Genomic DNA, 17508 nt, shown 5'->3' on the forward strand with positions numbered 1-17508 from the left:
TTATGCATTCAAATATACCAGCCACAGGTAAATTGTGTGTTAAAGTAGAGCCAACAATGATGATTTGTGGTCTGTGAATCATGTCAGCAGTAATCATTGTGAAATGGGTTGTTTCTGCCCTCCACACAATGCTTTCTGTTCATTTTCTGAGGTATTTGGTGGTGTGCTTTTTATTACATTTATGAGCCTTGAAATTCTTTGATATACTGTAAGTTAGAAATACCTCAAATATCTCAAAGCAACAGGCATGTTCAACATCTTAAGGTGTATTGACCTTTCCCTCTCCCACGTACACCCAGGCTGTTCGAGGAATGTTGGATAATCCCAATGAGCCGGTCAGTGATCTCTCTTATTTTGACTGCATTGAGAGCGTTATGGAGAATTCCAAGGTAAAGAATCTATCACAACATTCCTGAATTCTTTAAAGAAATGTGTTTGTTCCAAATGTTTACACGTCTCGCCGTCTGACTGAACAGGTTCTCGGGGAATCCATGGCTGGAATCTCACAGCATTGTAAGACGGGAAACGTGCCAGCGTTCGGGGATTGTGTGGGTGTGGCGTCCAAAGCGCTGTGTGGGTTGACTGAGGCGGCGGGACAGGTGAGCTTGCGGCTTGATACTCTCCGAGGCTGCTCCCAGAATGCATTTGAAACATTATGCTTTAGAAACGCAATAACAAATTCAGTAGCTAACTTTTATCAACACCGTTTGATTTAATCAACAACTTGAAAATGCTTTTGCAACACATTTAGCTTTTGGTAACATTTCTGAGGCTAACTGAATAGTTAGAGGGAAATAATGTAAGACAGGGCTTGTTTTTATTCATCCTTAAATAATATAATTTAATATAACATAATGATACAGAAAGAAAATAATAGAGTAAAAGATTCAAAACATAGCTATACTGCTATTAGTTATATATGTTTTTTGTATATATATTTTACATATACAACTTCTTATTTCTGTGTGCCTTTGTTTTTCGCCAGGCCTCTTATTTGGTAGGAGTCTCAGACCCCAACAGCCAGTCGGGTCATCAGGGATTGGTCGATCCCATTCAGTTTGCACGAGCCAATCAGGCGATTCAAATGGCCAGCCAGAATCTGGTGGACCCGGCCAGCAGCCCATCCCAGGTGACTGGCTCTTTTAGTATCAAGTTTCATTCTTTATTTTTTACTTTTCTGTCCATATCCTGATTGGCTTTTTGTGATATTTGAATCTCTGTCTTGCATTTCCTTATCTTTTTGTTTGTGTAGGTTTTGTCAGCAGCTACCATTGTTGCAAAGCACACCTCGGCTCTTTGCAACGCCTGTCGTCTGGCGTCTTCCAAAACAGCCAATCCTGTAGCCCGGAGACATTTCGTGCAGTCAGCCAAAGAGGTCGCCAATACAACAGCTAACCTTGTCAAAACTATAAAGGTACAACCTTCAATTAATTACCAAAAGATCATTCGGTACCAAAGTTGGTGATTGAATCGTGTTCATTAGCATGAAGAACGTGAGATTGTCTGACAATTTGCAATCTTATAAGCATTGATAAAACTTTATTTATGTGTGAGGATTGAAGTGTTTCAGCAGATGTGATCTCTCTGCTGTGTTTCTCAGGCCTTGGACGGGGATTTCTCAGATGAGAACCGCGAGAGATGCCGAGTGGCCACGACCCCACTGATAGAAGCTGTGGATAATCTCTCCACCTTTGCCTCCAACCCTGAGTTTGCCAGCATTCCTGCGCAGATAAGCCATGAGGTGATGAAATACTGAATACCACAATATTTCATTTATAGTTTTTTGTGTGTGTGAGTGTGTAGGTACTCATATTTAGAGCCAAATGATTAATCTTGAACCAAATCAGAAGTACAGACAAATCTAAAAATGCCAAAACAATACTCTGGGGTTAGGATTTGTCAGACAAACTGTGTAATAGTGGATCTTTCTGCAGGTTACAGCCGATTTGATCAAAAACATTGATTCAATTGATTTCAAACATGGAAGACTGTTATCGGTTTATGAAAATGCTCCATATAAACACCTCAGTTGGAATAAAAATGGCCAAATCGAATGAAATTGTAATTGTTTGAGAGGGGTGGGATAAACCTTTCTATAAACCGAACAAAATTAAAATCCTGCTATATAAACACGTTAAACCAATTACTTTGTGGCATTCTGGATTTTAGGGACACTGACACTACAGTAGAAACTGAAATAGTGGAGGTAGAAGTTAAATGATACAGTTATAAACGCATTCTCTCATGACCGGATCTCAAATGAAGCGCAATTTTCAGCTTTTCAGCTTGAAACAACACAATGGTGGCAGTATAGTGCAATGAAAATCAACAACTTGACCAAAATTTGTCATTGTATTTATTTATTACACATTCAAAATTTCCAATCTGCTTGAATTTATAAGTGAATAATATATAAAAACATGCTTGAAATGTTATTTGTGATATAGCGGAATGACAAAAAAGTGTACATGTACACGAGGCTATTGAATAATTTACTCAGCTGAATTGTTCAAAAGCACTGATTCTTTCAGGAACAAAACGAGTTTTGTTTTTTTTACAAGTAATTACTTTGCAAACATTAAAAAGTATGTTCTATATAGTATGAATGTGTGTAGTATGAACATAATCGGTACGTGCTACATCCGTCATGTTTTCTGTCGTGTGACCTACCAGCATCAGTTTCATTGCTTTACTTCCATTCACAAATGTTATCGGATAATCGCCTGATGTAGTAGGCCTACTTTTTCATTTTTCACCGTATAGTAGTATAGTAGGGAAATATGTGATTTCAGGCGCAGTCTGTCTTTATTAGTGAGTCATAGAACTGTACACTTGACCAATTTGATTAAAAGCACTGATTCATTTAGGAACAAAACAATTGACTGTCTTTATGAGTGACTCATTAAATCATTTACTCAACCTATTCCATGTATTCAGCAATTAATCAATTGACTTTCTTTATGAGTGGCTCATTAAATCGTTTACTCAACCTATTCCATGTATTCAGCAATTAATCAATTGACTTTCTTTATAAGTGAGTCATTGAATCGTTTACTCAACCTATTCCATGTATTCAGCAATTAATCAATTGACTGTCTTTATGAGTGAGTCATTGAATGGTTTACTCAACCTATTCCATGTATTCAGCAAGTAATCAAGTGACTGTGTTTTTGAGTGAGTGATTGAATCGTTTACTCAACCTATTCCATGTATTCAGCAATTAATCAATTGACTTTCTTTATGAGTGAGTCATTAAATCGTTTACTCAACCTATTCCATGTATGCAGCAATTAATCAATTGACTGTCTTTATGAGTGAGTCATTGAATGGTTTACTCAACCTATTCCATGTATTCAGCAAGTAATCAAGTGACTGTGTTTTTGAGTGAGTCATTAAATCGTTTACTCAACCTATTCCATGTATGCAGCAATTAATCAATTGACTGTCTTTATGAGTGAGTCATTGAATGGTTTACTCAACCTATTCCATGTATTCAGCAATTAATCAATTGACTTTCTTTATGAGTGAGTCATTAAATCGTTTACTCAACCTATTCCATGTATGCAGCAATTAATCAATTGACTGTCTTTATGAGTGAGTCATTGAATGGTTTACTCAACCTATTCCATGTATTCAGCAAGTAATCAAGTGACTGTGTTTTTGAGTGAGTGATTGAATCGTTTACTCAACCTATTCCATGTATTCAGCAATTAATCAATTGACTGTCTTTATGAGTGAGTCATTAAATCGTTTACTCAACCTATTCCATGTATGCAGCAATTAATCAATTGACTGTCTTTATGAGTGAGTCATTGAATCGTTTACTCAACCTATTCCATGTATTCAGCAATTAATCAATAGACTGTCTTTATGAGTGAGTCATTGAATCGTTTACTCAACCTATTCCATGTATTCAGCAATTAATCAATAGACTGTCTTTATGAGTGAGTCATTGAATCGTTTACTCAACCTATTCCATGTATTCAGCAATTAATCAATAGACTGTCTTTATGAGTGAGTCATTGAATCGTTTACTCTACCTATTCCATGTATTCAGCAATTAATCAAGTGACTGTGTTTTTGAGTGAGTGATTGAATCATTTATTAAATTAATTTGTTAAAAAGGACTGATTCATTTAGAAACAAAACGAGTGTCTGTTTTATGAGTGAGTTATTGAATTATTCACTCAAGCAATTCAGGAAAGAAACACCATAGCGTGGGTTGCTCAGAGACGAGCAAAGGTTGATTTGTTTGTCTTTATTATTATTATTATTTCTTTTTTTTTTAACCATCAGTCCCAATGGTTCCAAAAGTAACTGCAAATATCTTGCAGTATTTTCTTGTAAAATGTGTCTACACTGACTAGATGACTTCTCTGTCTTTGAAATGTTGCCTGTAATCTTGTGCCAAAACAAAGTGGTTTCTCTCTGTTCAATGACTGTTTGACACTGAACTTCCTCACAGGAAGTACTTTTTTTTTTTTTTAACCCAAGTCCCTGACAATTTTATCACCTCATCAGTCTGTTTCTGGCGTTTGTGGGAGTTTGGTTCTATTCTTAAAGCAGCTTCTTGCATGTTTTTAATCTAAAATTATTTAGGGCTGAAAGTGTGTTTGTATGAATATTCAAACAATTTTGGTGATTCATCACTTTTTTGCATTTAATGTATTTTGATGGATGGGTTATATAACATACATATATATATATATATATCAAATGTATTATATATTATGAACATTATAAATACATTATAAAACTTTAAAAATTAAATAATGAAAAACTTATTTCTTTCCATTCCCAGGGTTCAGCAGCCCAGGAGCCGATCCTTCGCTCAGCCCGTTCAATGCTAGACAGCTCCACCCACTTATTAGAGGCCGCCCGCTCTCTCATCCTTAACCCCAAAGACCCGCCCACCTGGTCCATCCTGGCTGGCCATTCCCGCACCGTGTCAGACTCCATCAAGAGCCTCATCACGTCCATCAGGTCAGCATCATGCAAATCAACACCTGATTCAGCGGTTTGGTGAATGTGAAAAGCTTGTGGCTTCAGTCTCCATCAGGTGATAAATAATAATAATGCGGGTAAAAGATGGTTTAATTTCATCTTGTATTAAATAACTGAAGAGCAAGTGTTATTAACAGTAGCAGCTGTTCAGTCCTAAGACGTGCTCTCGTTTTCTTCTCAAATCATCCCGCACATGTTACAGCTCCAGGGGGAAGTGATATCTCCAATATGTAAACAGTGGAATGGAAAACCAGGGAAAGCCAATGAATAGAGAATATTATTATATTAAATTGAAACATAAACAGTTCAGCAAATTAATGTATAAATACATAAAACTCTCATAATAATCATTTAACAATTTCACTGGTGTGTTAGATTTAGTACACTTTTAAACAGTATATTTAATAAATACGACGTGTCTTTGTTTATTATTTGTTGTCTGTTTCCTAATATGATAATATTTCGTTTAGATCTAGTTTTTAATTAGACACACTAAAGTTTGGCATCAGTAAGATTAGCTTTATTGAACATAAAAATGTTTTATTCAGGAAGGATGTGTTAAATTGATCAAAAGTGACAGTAATGACATTCATAATGTTACAAAGATTTCTGTCTCAAATGCTGTTCTTTTGGACTTTCTGTTCATCAAAGAGTCTTGACAGGAGTGATGATGCTGAAAATTAATTAATTCAATCTTTAATTAATTCAATCTTTTACATAGAAAACAGTTCCCAGTTTTCTATGTAAAAAAGATGTATCTTTTAAAAACATTTCAAAAATATTACTGACTACTAAAATGTTTTTGTCTTTAATAATCAATTAACCAACATATAGCCTTTTCTTTCTTTCTTTCTTTTTTAGTTTTTTTTTCCTTTCTTTTAAAAAAAAACGCTTATATATATATATATATATATATATATATATATATATATATATATATATATATATATATTCAGTAAATATTATGGTTGGTTCAGAGGTTTTGATAAAAGCTTAAAAAGTCCTGCATCTATGAAAATAATTAATAGTAATAATAACAGTTAAAGACAATAGTTTACATTTAATATTTTTCTTTTCCAGAAGCTGACAGTTGTTTTACAGTAGGTCTGTTTTTTCTGAAGGGTTGATTCAAAGACTCTGTAAATAATAGCTAAATAACAGACTGTGTCTGGTGTCACTGGGTTGTATTTTGCGGTAAGTGACTCTTTGTGGGTTTCTCTCTCCACTGAGAGCACTGAGGTTGATTGATGTAGACTGAACACACATCAGACACTCATCCATGCTCCTGCACGGAGAGTATACAGATGACCTGATCTGAGATCAGTGACGGTGTCTTCTCGACTGTAACGCTCTCAGCAGTAGCAGGAACAGCAGCTCGGCACACTGCCCATCTGGCTGCCCTCCACACACTGTCCTCCCAGATCAACCAATCAGAGCTGGAGTTCAGCCAGCCCTGTGTGTGTGTGTGAGGGAGAGAGAGCAAAAACACCCACGTCTGAGCTGACTTTCCTGTTTTATGAAACTGTAATGTACAATAACTGGATTGAGTTGAAAAATCGAATTCTGTTAAGCTGAAAAACATCCCACGGCAACCCTGTAGCAACCTCGTCTCCTCTGTGGTGACAGGGACAAGGCCCCTGGGCAGCGGGAGTGTGACCAGTCCATCGACAGCATCAACAAGAGCATCAGGGACATCGAGCAGGTGTCCCTCGCCGCCGTGGGTCAGAGTCTGCCCCGCAGAGACGACATCTCTCTGGAGGTACACCAATAACACCTGTCTGTGTCAATACATGCCATCACTCTATAGTAACATTACGTTTCAGAAATGTTGCTCTGGTACACTCTTACTTTCTATTAGGTCTACAACAGCTTGTGTTGTGACATCAAGTGTTATGAATCTATGGAGGGCTAGGAGCGCTGCTTAAAAAAAAACATTAAAAATGAAATGAATCATCAGTGTATTTATTTACAAATTAAAATGTAAGTACATAAAATATTTCAACTACAAATTTAACAAATAAATAGACATATGCATGTATTTATTTTGTAAAAAGAAAATTTTGAAATAGAACATTTAAATAGCATTGTATAAATGCTATGCACTGCTTTTCTATATGCATTTTAAAAAAGCCATGTTGTTCAAAAAAATTGAAGTTCAAATGTGGGAGCAGCTAATGAACTTTCAACTGGATTTTAAGACACACACCTATAAAATGTTGCATTTAATAATTTTCATTGAACTACATTTTTAAACAATTAAATAAACTTTTTTTAAATCTATTTATTTGCTAGTTTTACGTAATTTCTTTACTTTAAGCCCCCAGTTCTCCATATCAGAGATTTAGTGTTATTTTAGCATTATTTAAATACTTCTATAATATTCATAATTTGTATTAGCTTTATTTTTATTTTTTGTCAGTTTTCATTTAAATTTAATTTTGCGTTTTAGTAATTTTGTGCTTTTGTCTTTTTTATTTTTTTGTATGTAAAACTTTAAGTTTTCATTAGTTTTTATAACATTTTCATTTTTCCTAGCGTTTAAAAAAAATTCAAGTTGAAGATTTTCATCAAAATCTTTAACTTTTTTTTCTGGCTGTATTTCAATAAACAAAAACAAATTTTAATAGTTTTAGTTTTATTTAACAATAACAGCCCTTTTTTTATTTGTATCAAAATGTCTTTTGGGGATTAATAATTGTGTATTTTAGTTTGTTAAAATAAAAATTTCACTGGTAATAATGTTAGTATTATTGTTAGAGAGGGCAATGTTGTTCCTTTTTCCTTTTAATATCTTAACTATGCATTGTAATATAGTTTTTATGACCAATTTCACCCTCTGAATCAAGCAGATTTATTATACCTTTAATAGTTTAATAATTTGATACCGTGTCTTTAAAAGTCACACTTTGGTTTCAGGTTCAGTTCTAACTAGTAACTATTACCTGCAACTTTTGCCTCAGTAAACTCTAGTAACATATTTCTTTTATTATATACCCACTTTAACCTTGGTGTTCCAGTATTATTTCGGTATTATGAATGTTTGCATTAGCGTTTGAGGTAATGCTAATGTGACTCTGCTCCCATCAGGCTTTACAGGAACAGCTGACGTCCGCCGTGCAGGAGATCGGCCACCTCATCGACCCCATCTCCACTGCAGCGCGAGGGGAAGCCGCTCAGCTCGGACACAAGGTAACAGACACACTTTAAATGTGGAACGGCAAATAAAGTTGCCTCTGCAGCGAATCCATTATTGGCCAAATACGAAATGTACCTGGATCATCAACCTCGTCCTTCTTCATACTTTCATATATTACGCCTTTTTTGTGCAAATCACACAGTGCCACTTGAATAAACAAAGTTTATTGATCACATTATGACAGCATGTCTAAAAATACCTCTGAAAAAACAAGTTTTAATTAAATCCGGCTTTGTTTGTTGCAGTGAGACTGATGCCTGCTGTCTGTAGTGTTTGTCAGCTTGTCATTCCAATAAATAGCTGGAGAATAAAGAAGTTGTATGAGTTCACTCTATACATCACTCTTGCCTGAAATATACACAGGAAACTATGCTTGCATGCCAGATAGTCCTAACACGTGTGTTTTTTTTCCAGGTGACTCAGTTAGCGAGCTACTTTGAGCCAGCGATTGTGGCGTCGGTGGGACTGGCGTCTAAACATGCCGACCACCAGCAGCAGATGAACATACTGGATCAAACCAAAACCCTGTTTGAATCTGCTCTACAGATGCTCTATGCTGCCAAAGAGGGTGGAGGAAACCCTAAGGTACGACCCATGGAAAGAACACCACATGGGGGTGTTTTTATGAAAAAAGCTTGATGTTCTGAAACCACCTGCAGCATCCGATGACACATTCCCAGAGCTTCAGACTTTTATCATGTGTATGTTGATGAAGTGTTGCTAATGGGTCTACATTGGCCATCTTTATCCCACCAGCCACCATTTTTTTTGGGTTTTTGTAGGCGACCCACACCCATGATGCCATAGCTGAAGCGGCCCAGTTGATGAAGGAGGCAGTTGATGACATCATGGTGACCTTAAACGAAGCGGCCAGTGAGGGCGGGATGGTGGGCGGCATGGTGGAGTCCATCGCTGAGTCCATTGGAAGGGTTAGTGACTCCACATTGAAAATTAGTGGATGACTGTGTTTCCAAGTCTGATACATAATATATTTTTCTAATATAAAAAAGTCCATATAATGATAATAATAATCCTAAACATTTTTTGTAATCCTACAATATTTTTTTTTTGATGATGATTTTTAACATGAACAATAAGTGTAAAAAGAACAGTTTGACCCATACAGACAATTAAAATATATTATAGATCATTTATTTATAAATTTTGCTGCCAGACATTAAAACGAAGTCATTATTTACTCTTAAATTTCACCTGCATTTGTATATCATAAACACTTAAATATAGAAACATAAACTCATTCACGGTCTTATTTAGTCAGATATATTTAAATGTGTTGTGTTTTTGTAATGGCTACTAAACTGTTTAATCAGCGTTTATATATATATATATTATTTCTACAATTATTTTAAATCTTGAAAGCAGTAATGTTATTGACCAACACTAATAATATCTAAAAAAATAAATACTTAAAAAAAAAAAAAAAAAATGAAAACTGTTTACTTGTTTGCCCAATTTTATATTTTTTATTTTAGTGTTGATTATTAAAAATGAATAGTAATTAAATTTAGGTTTTGGCTCTGGTGTTAATTGTAACCTTATAGTAGGGCTAATGTAAAAGGGCTCCCTATAGATTAGAGCAGAGGTAGATTTTTATAGATTTTATTTTTTATTTTTACGAGGTACATTTAAAGAACATTTTAATTCTAATCAAATCAATTGAAAGGAATAGCAATTAGTTCAGTAAAACATAGTTTGATAAAAAAAAAACACCCCCTATATATATATATATATATATATATATATATATATATATATATATATATTTATGCATGTATATTTATATATATATATTATATATATGTATGTATGTATGTATATATATATATATATATATATATATATATATATATATATATATATATATATATATATATATGTATGTATGTGTGTGTGTGTGTGTGTTTAATAATTTATAATAAAAAAATAGAAAATTTTAAAATCTATTTTTTTGTAGAATGCTTTCTGATCAAAGGCACCTCTAGCTGGCACTCGTATGTTAATGTGCCACGGATACTACAGCTGCCTCTCTATCTCATTATTAGACTGAATTGGCACAACATCTCCATTTATCAGCTCTGGATGCACGCAATCTTTCATTATTCTGTCATGACTCATGGTGGAAGACAATGGCAGCCAATTGAATATCTGCACTCTGATCATTTTCTGCGGGAATGATCGCAGCGTCGTGCATATGAATCACGCAAAGATGGTAATTTGTATTAGGACTGGATCCAGCATTACATCACTGTTATTCGGGTCTCTTTACTTCGCAGATGGATGAAGGTACACCGCCAGAGCCTGACGGCACTTTTGTGGATTACCAGACCACCATGGTGAAGTTTTCTAAAGCCATCGCCATTACTGCACAGGAAATGGTGAGGACGCACACTTAAAACGCTTCAACATCTTTAGTCACTATATCACAGCTTACACTACTGTTATGTGACCCTAGATGACGAAGTCAGTGACCTGTCCGGAGGAGCTGGGTGGACTGGCGTCTCAGGTGACGGTGGATTACAGCCAGCTGGCACAACAAGGCCGTCTGGCAGCTGCCACTGCTGAGCCAGAGGAGGTGAGGATCAGTGCAGCAAGTGTGTCTCTAGCCCCACAGGACCAGTGATCTGAGAAATGCACATTTACAGACACGCTAATGGACACGCAGATGGCCTAAACCTCACATAAACTCCAGACTTAAGGAAACAGATCACTGATTGTTCTGTGAAACACAAAAACAGGCCTTTGGAAGTCAAGAATGCTCTTTAACACAATGTACAATGAAACGATGAACTATTGAACTTTGAGGGGGGGTTGGGAAGACCCTAAATGTTTTTGTTTTCACTAATTTTAAAATTAAAATTTTCACTATTTATCAAAATTAACGCACTTGTCAAAATCAAAAAGCGGTCAAATGCCAGAAGGTTCCATTTTAATGACAAAATGAAGTATTCAAACTGACTATCTGCAAGGGAGTGGGAAATCGGGCATAAAATGAGCATAAATAATGACTTCAGAATCATTTGTACATGTGAAAATCGAATTGAGAATTGGAAAAAATCCTTGTAACCTGGCTCAGAGGAAGATATGAATCATGTCTTTCTGGCAGTTTTTCTGCTGATTTAAGAGCTAATACAAGACTTAAAGGTCCCATCACATGGATTATTTCCTTTTCTTTAAATGCTTTTTAAAGTTTCCTTAGGTGTACTTATATTGTTAGTATGATTTTTACATTTAAAATTTAGAAATAAAAAGCATTTTTAGATCCTGATATTAGCCCTCTGGCTTGAATGCTCTGTTTGAAGGGGCGTGTTTGCTGTGAGACTCCGAGTAAATGACAACTGTTGTGATTGGCGGACATCCTTGCATTCGAAATGCGTATTACATGTGGAACCCCTCTAAAAATATATATATATATATATATATATATATATATATATATATATATATATATATATATATATATATATATATATATATATATATTTACTATTACAGCTGTCGAGATTAACGAATCGTGAAAGTGTTGATTATATAATTATTTTTTCGATCTTTTCACATCACACGAAAGGCTGCAGTGATGAGCATTGAGTAGACAGAGTCTGTTTATTGCGTGAATGCAGTGATCTCGTCATTATTGCAACATGTTTTCTCTTACAAAATGCTTTCACCACAACTAACAGCAAACACATGAATACAGTAAGAGCTTTGTTGTGCAGCATAACAGCGTCATTCATTGTAACGCCAGTTTAGGCAAGAGTGCAGATATACTCGCGATGTGTGACAGCTCCGAAAAAATAAAGGGAGCGTTCTTTGATCGCTCTCTGTAGTTTAATCACAATTTAAATAACAGATTTGTTTCATGCTACTAAGAGAAACAACGTGAAGTTGATCGTTTAGTCACTGGCTTGATTCACTGATGCATAAACCGTATTAAACGATTTAGAAAGAAAGTCTGTGTGAACTTGAATAATTAGCTACACATCAGAAACCACTGATCACAGATCAGGCATTAATGAACACTGTTACTCACTGTTTGTGGCGGTTCTGTCGAATCCATATCATAAAAAAGTCTGTTTATAACGCCTGTGCTGACATTGCGATTGAATTATATGTAAATATTTGGGCGGGCAAAGCAGAGAAAGGGGAGGTAACATTTCTCCTTATAACGTCACCAGGAGGAGATTCAAGATCAGCCCGTTTGAGCTTCCATCTTCTCAAAGGCAGAGAAAGATAGCAAAATCTCGATTTACACCGATTAAAATTTCTAGAAACTTGGGGACTATATACACAGGCTAGGGGAACTCATATTAATGTTAAAAAACCTCAGAAAGTGAAATTTTCATGTCATAGGACCTTTAAATAAAAAAAGATGACTTCACCTTACAAGTGGTTGTCGAAAGCCAACAAAATGCATCATATTCTGTGAAAAACTGACATACTAGAGCAAAACAGGCACTATTTTTGGAATCAGCACCTTGAAATTAAGAAATTAGTGTTTGATTTCATTCAGTTAATCTGATGCAGGGTAGCATTATTATTACTGCTGTTAAACAATTAATCACGATTAATCACTTCCAAAATTAACATTTTTGAATTACATTATATATGTGTGTGTACTGTGTATATTTATCTATACATAAATACACACACATACATGTATATATTTAAGAAAAATGTTATGTTTATATATTAAATATATTTATATTTAATATAAATTATATGAATACAAATATACAGTATGAATGTAAATGTACATATTTTAAAAATATCCACTTACCGTATTTTTCGGACTATAAGTTGCACCTAAGTATAAGTCGCATCAGTCCAAAAATACGTCATGACGAGAAAAAAAACACATAAATCGCACTGGACTATAAGTTGCATTTATTTAGAACCAAAAACAAAGAGAAAACATTACCGTCTACAGCCGCGAGATGGTAATGTTTTCTCTTGGTTCATGTCAAATTAATTTTGATAAGTCGCACCTGACTATAAGTCACAGGACCAGCCAAACTATGAAAAAAAGTGTGACTTATAGTCCGGAAAATACAGTATATATTTATATATACATTTATAAATAAATAATAAATATACACAGTACAGATTAATTGTGATTATTCATTTTACACTACTAATTATTATTAGTATTATTAATAATATATAGGAAAATAAGTGTAGAAAAACTAAAAGGAAATAAAATAATTGTTTGATCAAAACAGTAAAAACAGTTTTGTTCTTACAGAAAGTTAATATAAAAATCTTATTGGCACTTGTGCACTATAATCCAATCTTCTGAAGCCATTCGATAGATTTGTGTGAAAAATAGATAAATTAGTGCTGGGGTATTTACTGAAAACTTCATAATTATTCACTCTGAAATCTCATCCACAATAGTGTATCATAAGCACTGAAATATAATAAAAATAAACTTATTCACACCTTCCTATTTAGTGATTTAGTGCAAACACATGCAACATGATCAGTGTAGTATACTGTAGCTAACCTTATACTTCCATTTTGCATGGTGTTAATCCTGTGAACAAAGGTGCGAATATCAGCTGATACATTTCATACCTTTGCTCTCTCCACATTTAAAAAAAGCAAGCCAACACATGGACGCAGTAGCCACTTTTTTTCACATAAGCGGCTGATACTGTTACCATAGCAACCGTGCACCCCCACAAGCCTTAAAAGCCCGTTGTGATATTCATAATGAAGAGCCACCCACCCATGGATCTGTGTGTCAGGCAATGAACATACAGTGCTTTTGGGCCCCCTCAAAGGCCATCACAATCACTTCTTAATTATTGGATAGAGGCTTTGTTGAACGGAGGCAGTGCCTTTTAGAGCCGTTGCAGAGCACGAATACATTCAGATTCAGAGCCAGATTCACGCTGACTTGGGTCACTCTTTCTTAGACTTGATATCATGGCTGTTTCTAGGTGGGATCTCAGATCAAGACTCGGGTGCAGGAGTTGGGTCACGGCTGCATCTATCTGGTCCAGAAGGCCGGAGCCCTGCAGATGAGCCCGACGGACAGTTTCACCAAGAGAGAGCTGATCGAGTACGCCCACGCCGTCACAGAGAAGGTAGCCTCGCTCGGGACCGTGGGAGGCCGTTTCTTCTGTGTAGTTTGCTGCATTACTTTTTGTTTCTATTAACTTTTTATCATGTTATTAGAAAATATATATATTTTAAAGGCTTTTCTGACTGCACTTTAAAAAAAAACAACTGCTAATTTATTTAGAGGTATGCTGCACTTGCTAAAGCATAACAGCATAGCAACACCTTATTGATTACTAATGAGATGACGCCTTGGTAATAGCATAGATAAACTGATACTACCTCCCACAACTCCCTAGCAACACACTGACAACCAACAACAAAAAAACTAAGCAAAACAAAAAAAATAGCATTTCAAGACCCTATTGGTTTCTGACGACACCGTAGTAAAAGCATAACATAGCAACATCCTGTCAACTACCCATGACACCCTAGAAACACACTGGTAACTACCAACAGCACTCTAAAAATTAGCATAGCCGCCCTCTATTGATTACTGACAACACCATAGTAATAGCATATAAACACCTATGCTACCACCCACAACACCTTAGCAATAACATAGCTACACCATCAACTACCCACAAAACCCTAACATCACACTGGCAACTAGAGGTAGACCGATATATCGTGCCGATATTTGTCCTTTTTATTTGTATATATCGGCATCGGCCGATATCCATGTTTAGTAGCGCCGATTTAAAGTCAGGCACGTCAACAGGCAGCCCCATGTTATTGTTGCGGTGGAAAGTGCTGCTGACCCCAAGCCAACACTTTTGGAAGATTCAACAACAGTCCTGGGAGATAAAGGTAATCAGAGAATTTCACTCTGTAAATGAGGTGGAGAAGTTGGCAGCTCTCACACACATTGCAGCGTGATTGAAGGTTACGTTACTCCACCCCGCTCACAGACAGCCCCGTGCTCAGAGAGACAGCTGTCCTGGAGCTGCCCAGAACCGTGAATGACATTTGTTCGGAAGCATGGTTTGATGCAGACAATAGCCAGGTTATCATCCAACTCATTTGCATTTAGGGATGTCAATATTCGATAATTTCCATGATCAATCGTCATTTAAATTAACGATCAATTAATAACCTTAATGCTGCAAAATGCGTCTGCAGCGGTATTATTATTAAGTGCAAAAGCCACTTGGAAAAAAAGCTTTCTCACCCGAATTAAAGGGGTTTTAGTCTGAATAAAATGCTAGTAGCAGGACTGTAAAATGAATAGATGTGATTATGATCATTTGATAAAATGAAGAGAGTGCGCCATACGTTTGAGATCATGTTACTTTGTTGACTGTTTCCCCGTCAAGGAGACCACTGAATGCGCCTCTTTAAATGGTTTTGTGGGGCTCGTTGTTGTATTTTAAAATGCAATTGCAATGTTTTCAAATGACACTATAGTATTGAAAATAAAATGATCCCAAACGTAACTGTGGCGCTTGTGGCTGTGCCGCGCAATCAGTGAACTGCTTTTTTCACATCAAACATTTTATGCAAGTATTATGACCAGTACTTTATTTGATCCTGTTCTGCAAAATGTTTGATTTTGAATTTTTGCGTTCCGCTAGGCCTATTTGCTTTTAAAAAATGCGCCATTTACAGTGCATTAGATCGTGACAATGCATGCGTGCGTGCATACGAGGATGAGCGAGCTATATAATATTTGAATGTTAAACTATATAATATTTTAAACTAGATGGAAAAGATCATCCTCTTCACATGAGCAAAAACGTCCTTGGCATAACAGCAGAGTGGATCGGTATACTACGGTCTATTTAAACTGACCAGTGTAACCTTTTACATGTTTGGTTGACTGTACTTTATTTTAATAATGAACAGACTGCGATGTAAGTTTGAAATTAAAATGCACTTTAGATGTTCTGTGTCATTTATACCAAACACAAATGTTGCTGGTTGCTAGTGTGTTTGCAGCACTACTGTTATTTATTTTTATATATATTTTATTTTTTACATTTTTTTAGTTTAATTGATTTTTATTCATAAAATTGTATTTATTTTATTTAAATGTATATTTAAGTTTACATTTATGTTCCAACAAACTTGAAAAAATCTGCTTGATAAATGCTCTAAACGTTTTATGTAAATGATTGACTTATATTACCTGTTTAATATATTTAATAATTGGTCAGTTTATTGATTTTTTTGGTTAACTTTGGATACATTTTTTATTTTAATATGGTGCAGTGCACAAAATTAAGATTCGAGAGATGGTTCAAGTCAGTGCTCAATAAATGATGGTAAGTTTAGAAATGTTGTGCATCCACTTATTATTAGTGTTTCATTTTAGCATGCAAATGAAGGGGAAAACTTTTAGATATCGGCCCTAAAAATTTGGCAGCACATATTGGCCATCAGCTGACCCTGACCTCTAAACATCGGCATCGGCTATAGAAAAACCCATATCGGTCAATCTCTACTGGCAACCACCAACAACACCCTAAAAACATAGCAACACCCCTGTTGTGCAGTCACAACAGCCTTCCAATCACATAGCAACACCCGGTCGACTACCCATAACATCCTAGCAACATAGACAGTTAAACACTGTAGCAACCACCGTTCTTGCCCTAGAAACCACATAGTAATGTTATTGATACCCACTACAACAATCACAATGCAACACTTTCAACTAACCACGACACTCTAGCAACCACATAGCTACAATACTTTAGAAAAGCAACACCTGTGCAACCACAAACAACACCCTAGTAATCATATAACGGCACTCTTCCAGCTAAACTACATGATATCAACAATATAACAACAGCCATAGAACCAGCAGAAACACTGTAGAAACTGCATAGCAATGCCCTGGCAAACACTCACGCTCAGACAGACACAATGAGAGTCTCATGCTTATTTTTAGTGACTGCACTTTTCATTCTTTGTGTTCCAGCTGTTTTGCTACTGTTGTTGAAATAAATGCCGGAAGCCCCAGTTGGGACTTTATACAGTAGATGACATTTGTCAGTGTGTCAAATTGTCTTTGATTATATCTCAGTAGCTGGAGTCGGTCTGTCCCGCTGTGGTGGTGCTGTGACCCCTCACTGCTTTAAATGAGCTCTGTTAAATGTGTCCACGTCCCCCACCGGCCCCGTTCAGTTCAAACCTCAGCTCTCCCTGCAGTCATTTCTGTATTAAACGTGAATAGGGATGTTGCATTCGAATGCCTCCTTATGGCTTTTCATGTACTTGTGATA

The 17508-nt window shown here is 35.8% G+C and overlaps 1 protein-coding gene across 2 annotated transcripts in view; it reads left to right on the forward strand.

The window, feature by feature from the left end:
- tln2b (talin 2b) overlaps positions 1 to 17508 on the forward strand; it is a 130217-nt gene that overhangs the window by 99415 nt on the left and 13294 nt on the right. For both annotated transcript variants that reach the window (XM_059536992.1, XM_059536993.1), the window contains exons 32-44: positions 300 to 389; positions 477 to 599; positions 986 to 1129; positions 1253 to 1414; positions 1601 to 1741; positions 4802 to 4983; positions 6631 to 6763; positions 8092 to 8193; positions 8615 to 8785; positions 8983 to 9129; positions 10495 to 10596; positions 10674 to 10793; positions 14161 to 14307. In XM_059536992.1, the coding sequence (XP_059392975.1) occupies positions 300 to 389; positions 477 to 599; positions 986 to 1129; positions 1253 to 1414; positions 1601 to 1741; positions 4802 to 4983; positions 6631 to 6763; positions 8092 to 8193; positions 8615 to 8785; positions 8983 to 9129; positions 10495 to 10596; positions 10674 to 10793; positions 14161 to 14307 (1764 nt within the window). The remainder of the gene's footprint in view (positions 1 to 299; positions 390 to 476; positions 600 to 985; positions 1130 to 1252; positions 1415 to 1600; positions 1742 to 4801; positions 4984 to 6630; positions 6764 to 8091; positions 8194 to 8614; positions 8786 to 8982; positions 9130 to 10494; positions 10597 to 10673; positions 10794 to 14160; positions 14308 to 17508) is intronic.

The sequence above is a fragment of the Carassius carassius genome, chromosome 43 (assembly GCF_963082965.1).
Source record: "Carassius carassius chromosome 43, fCarCar2.1, whole genome shotgun sequence".
NCBI lineage: Eukaryota > Metazoa > Chordata > Actinopteri > Cypriniformes > Cyprinidae > Carassius > Carassius carassius.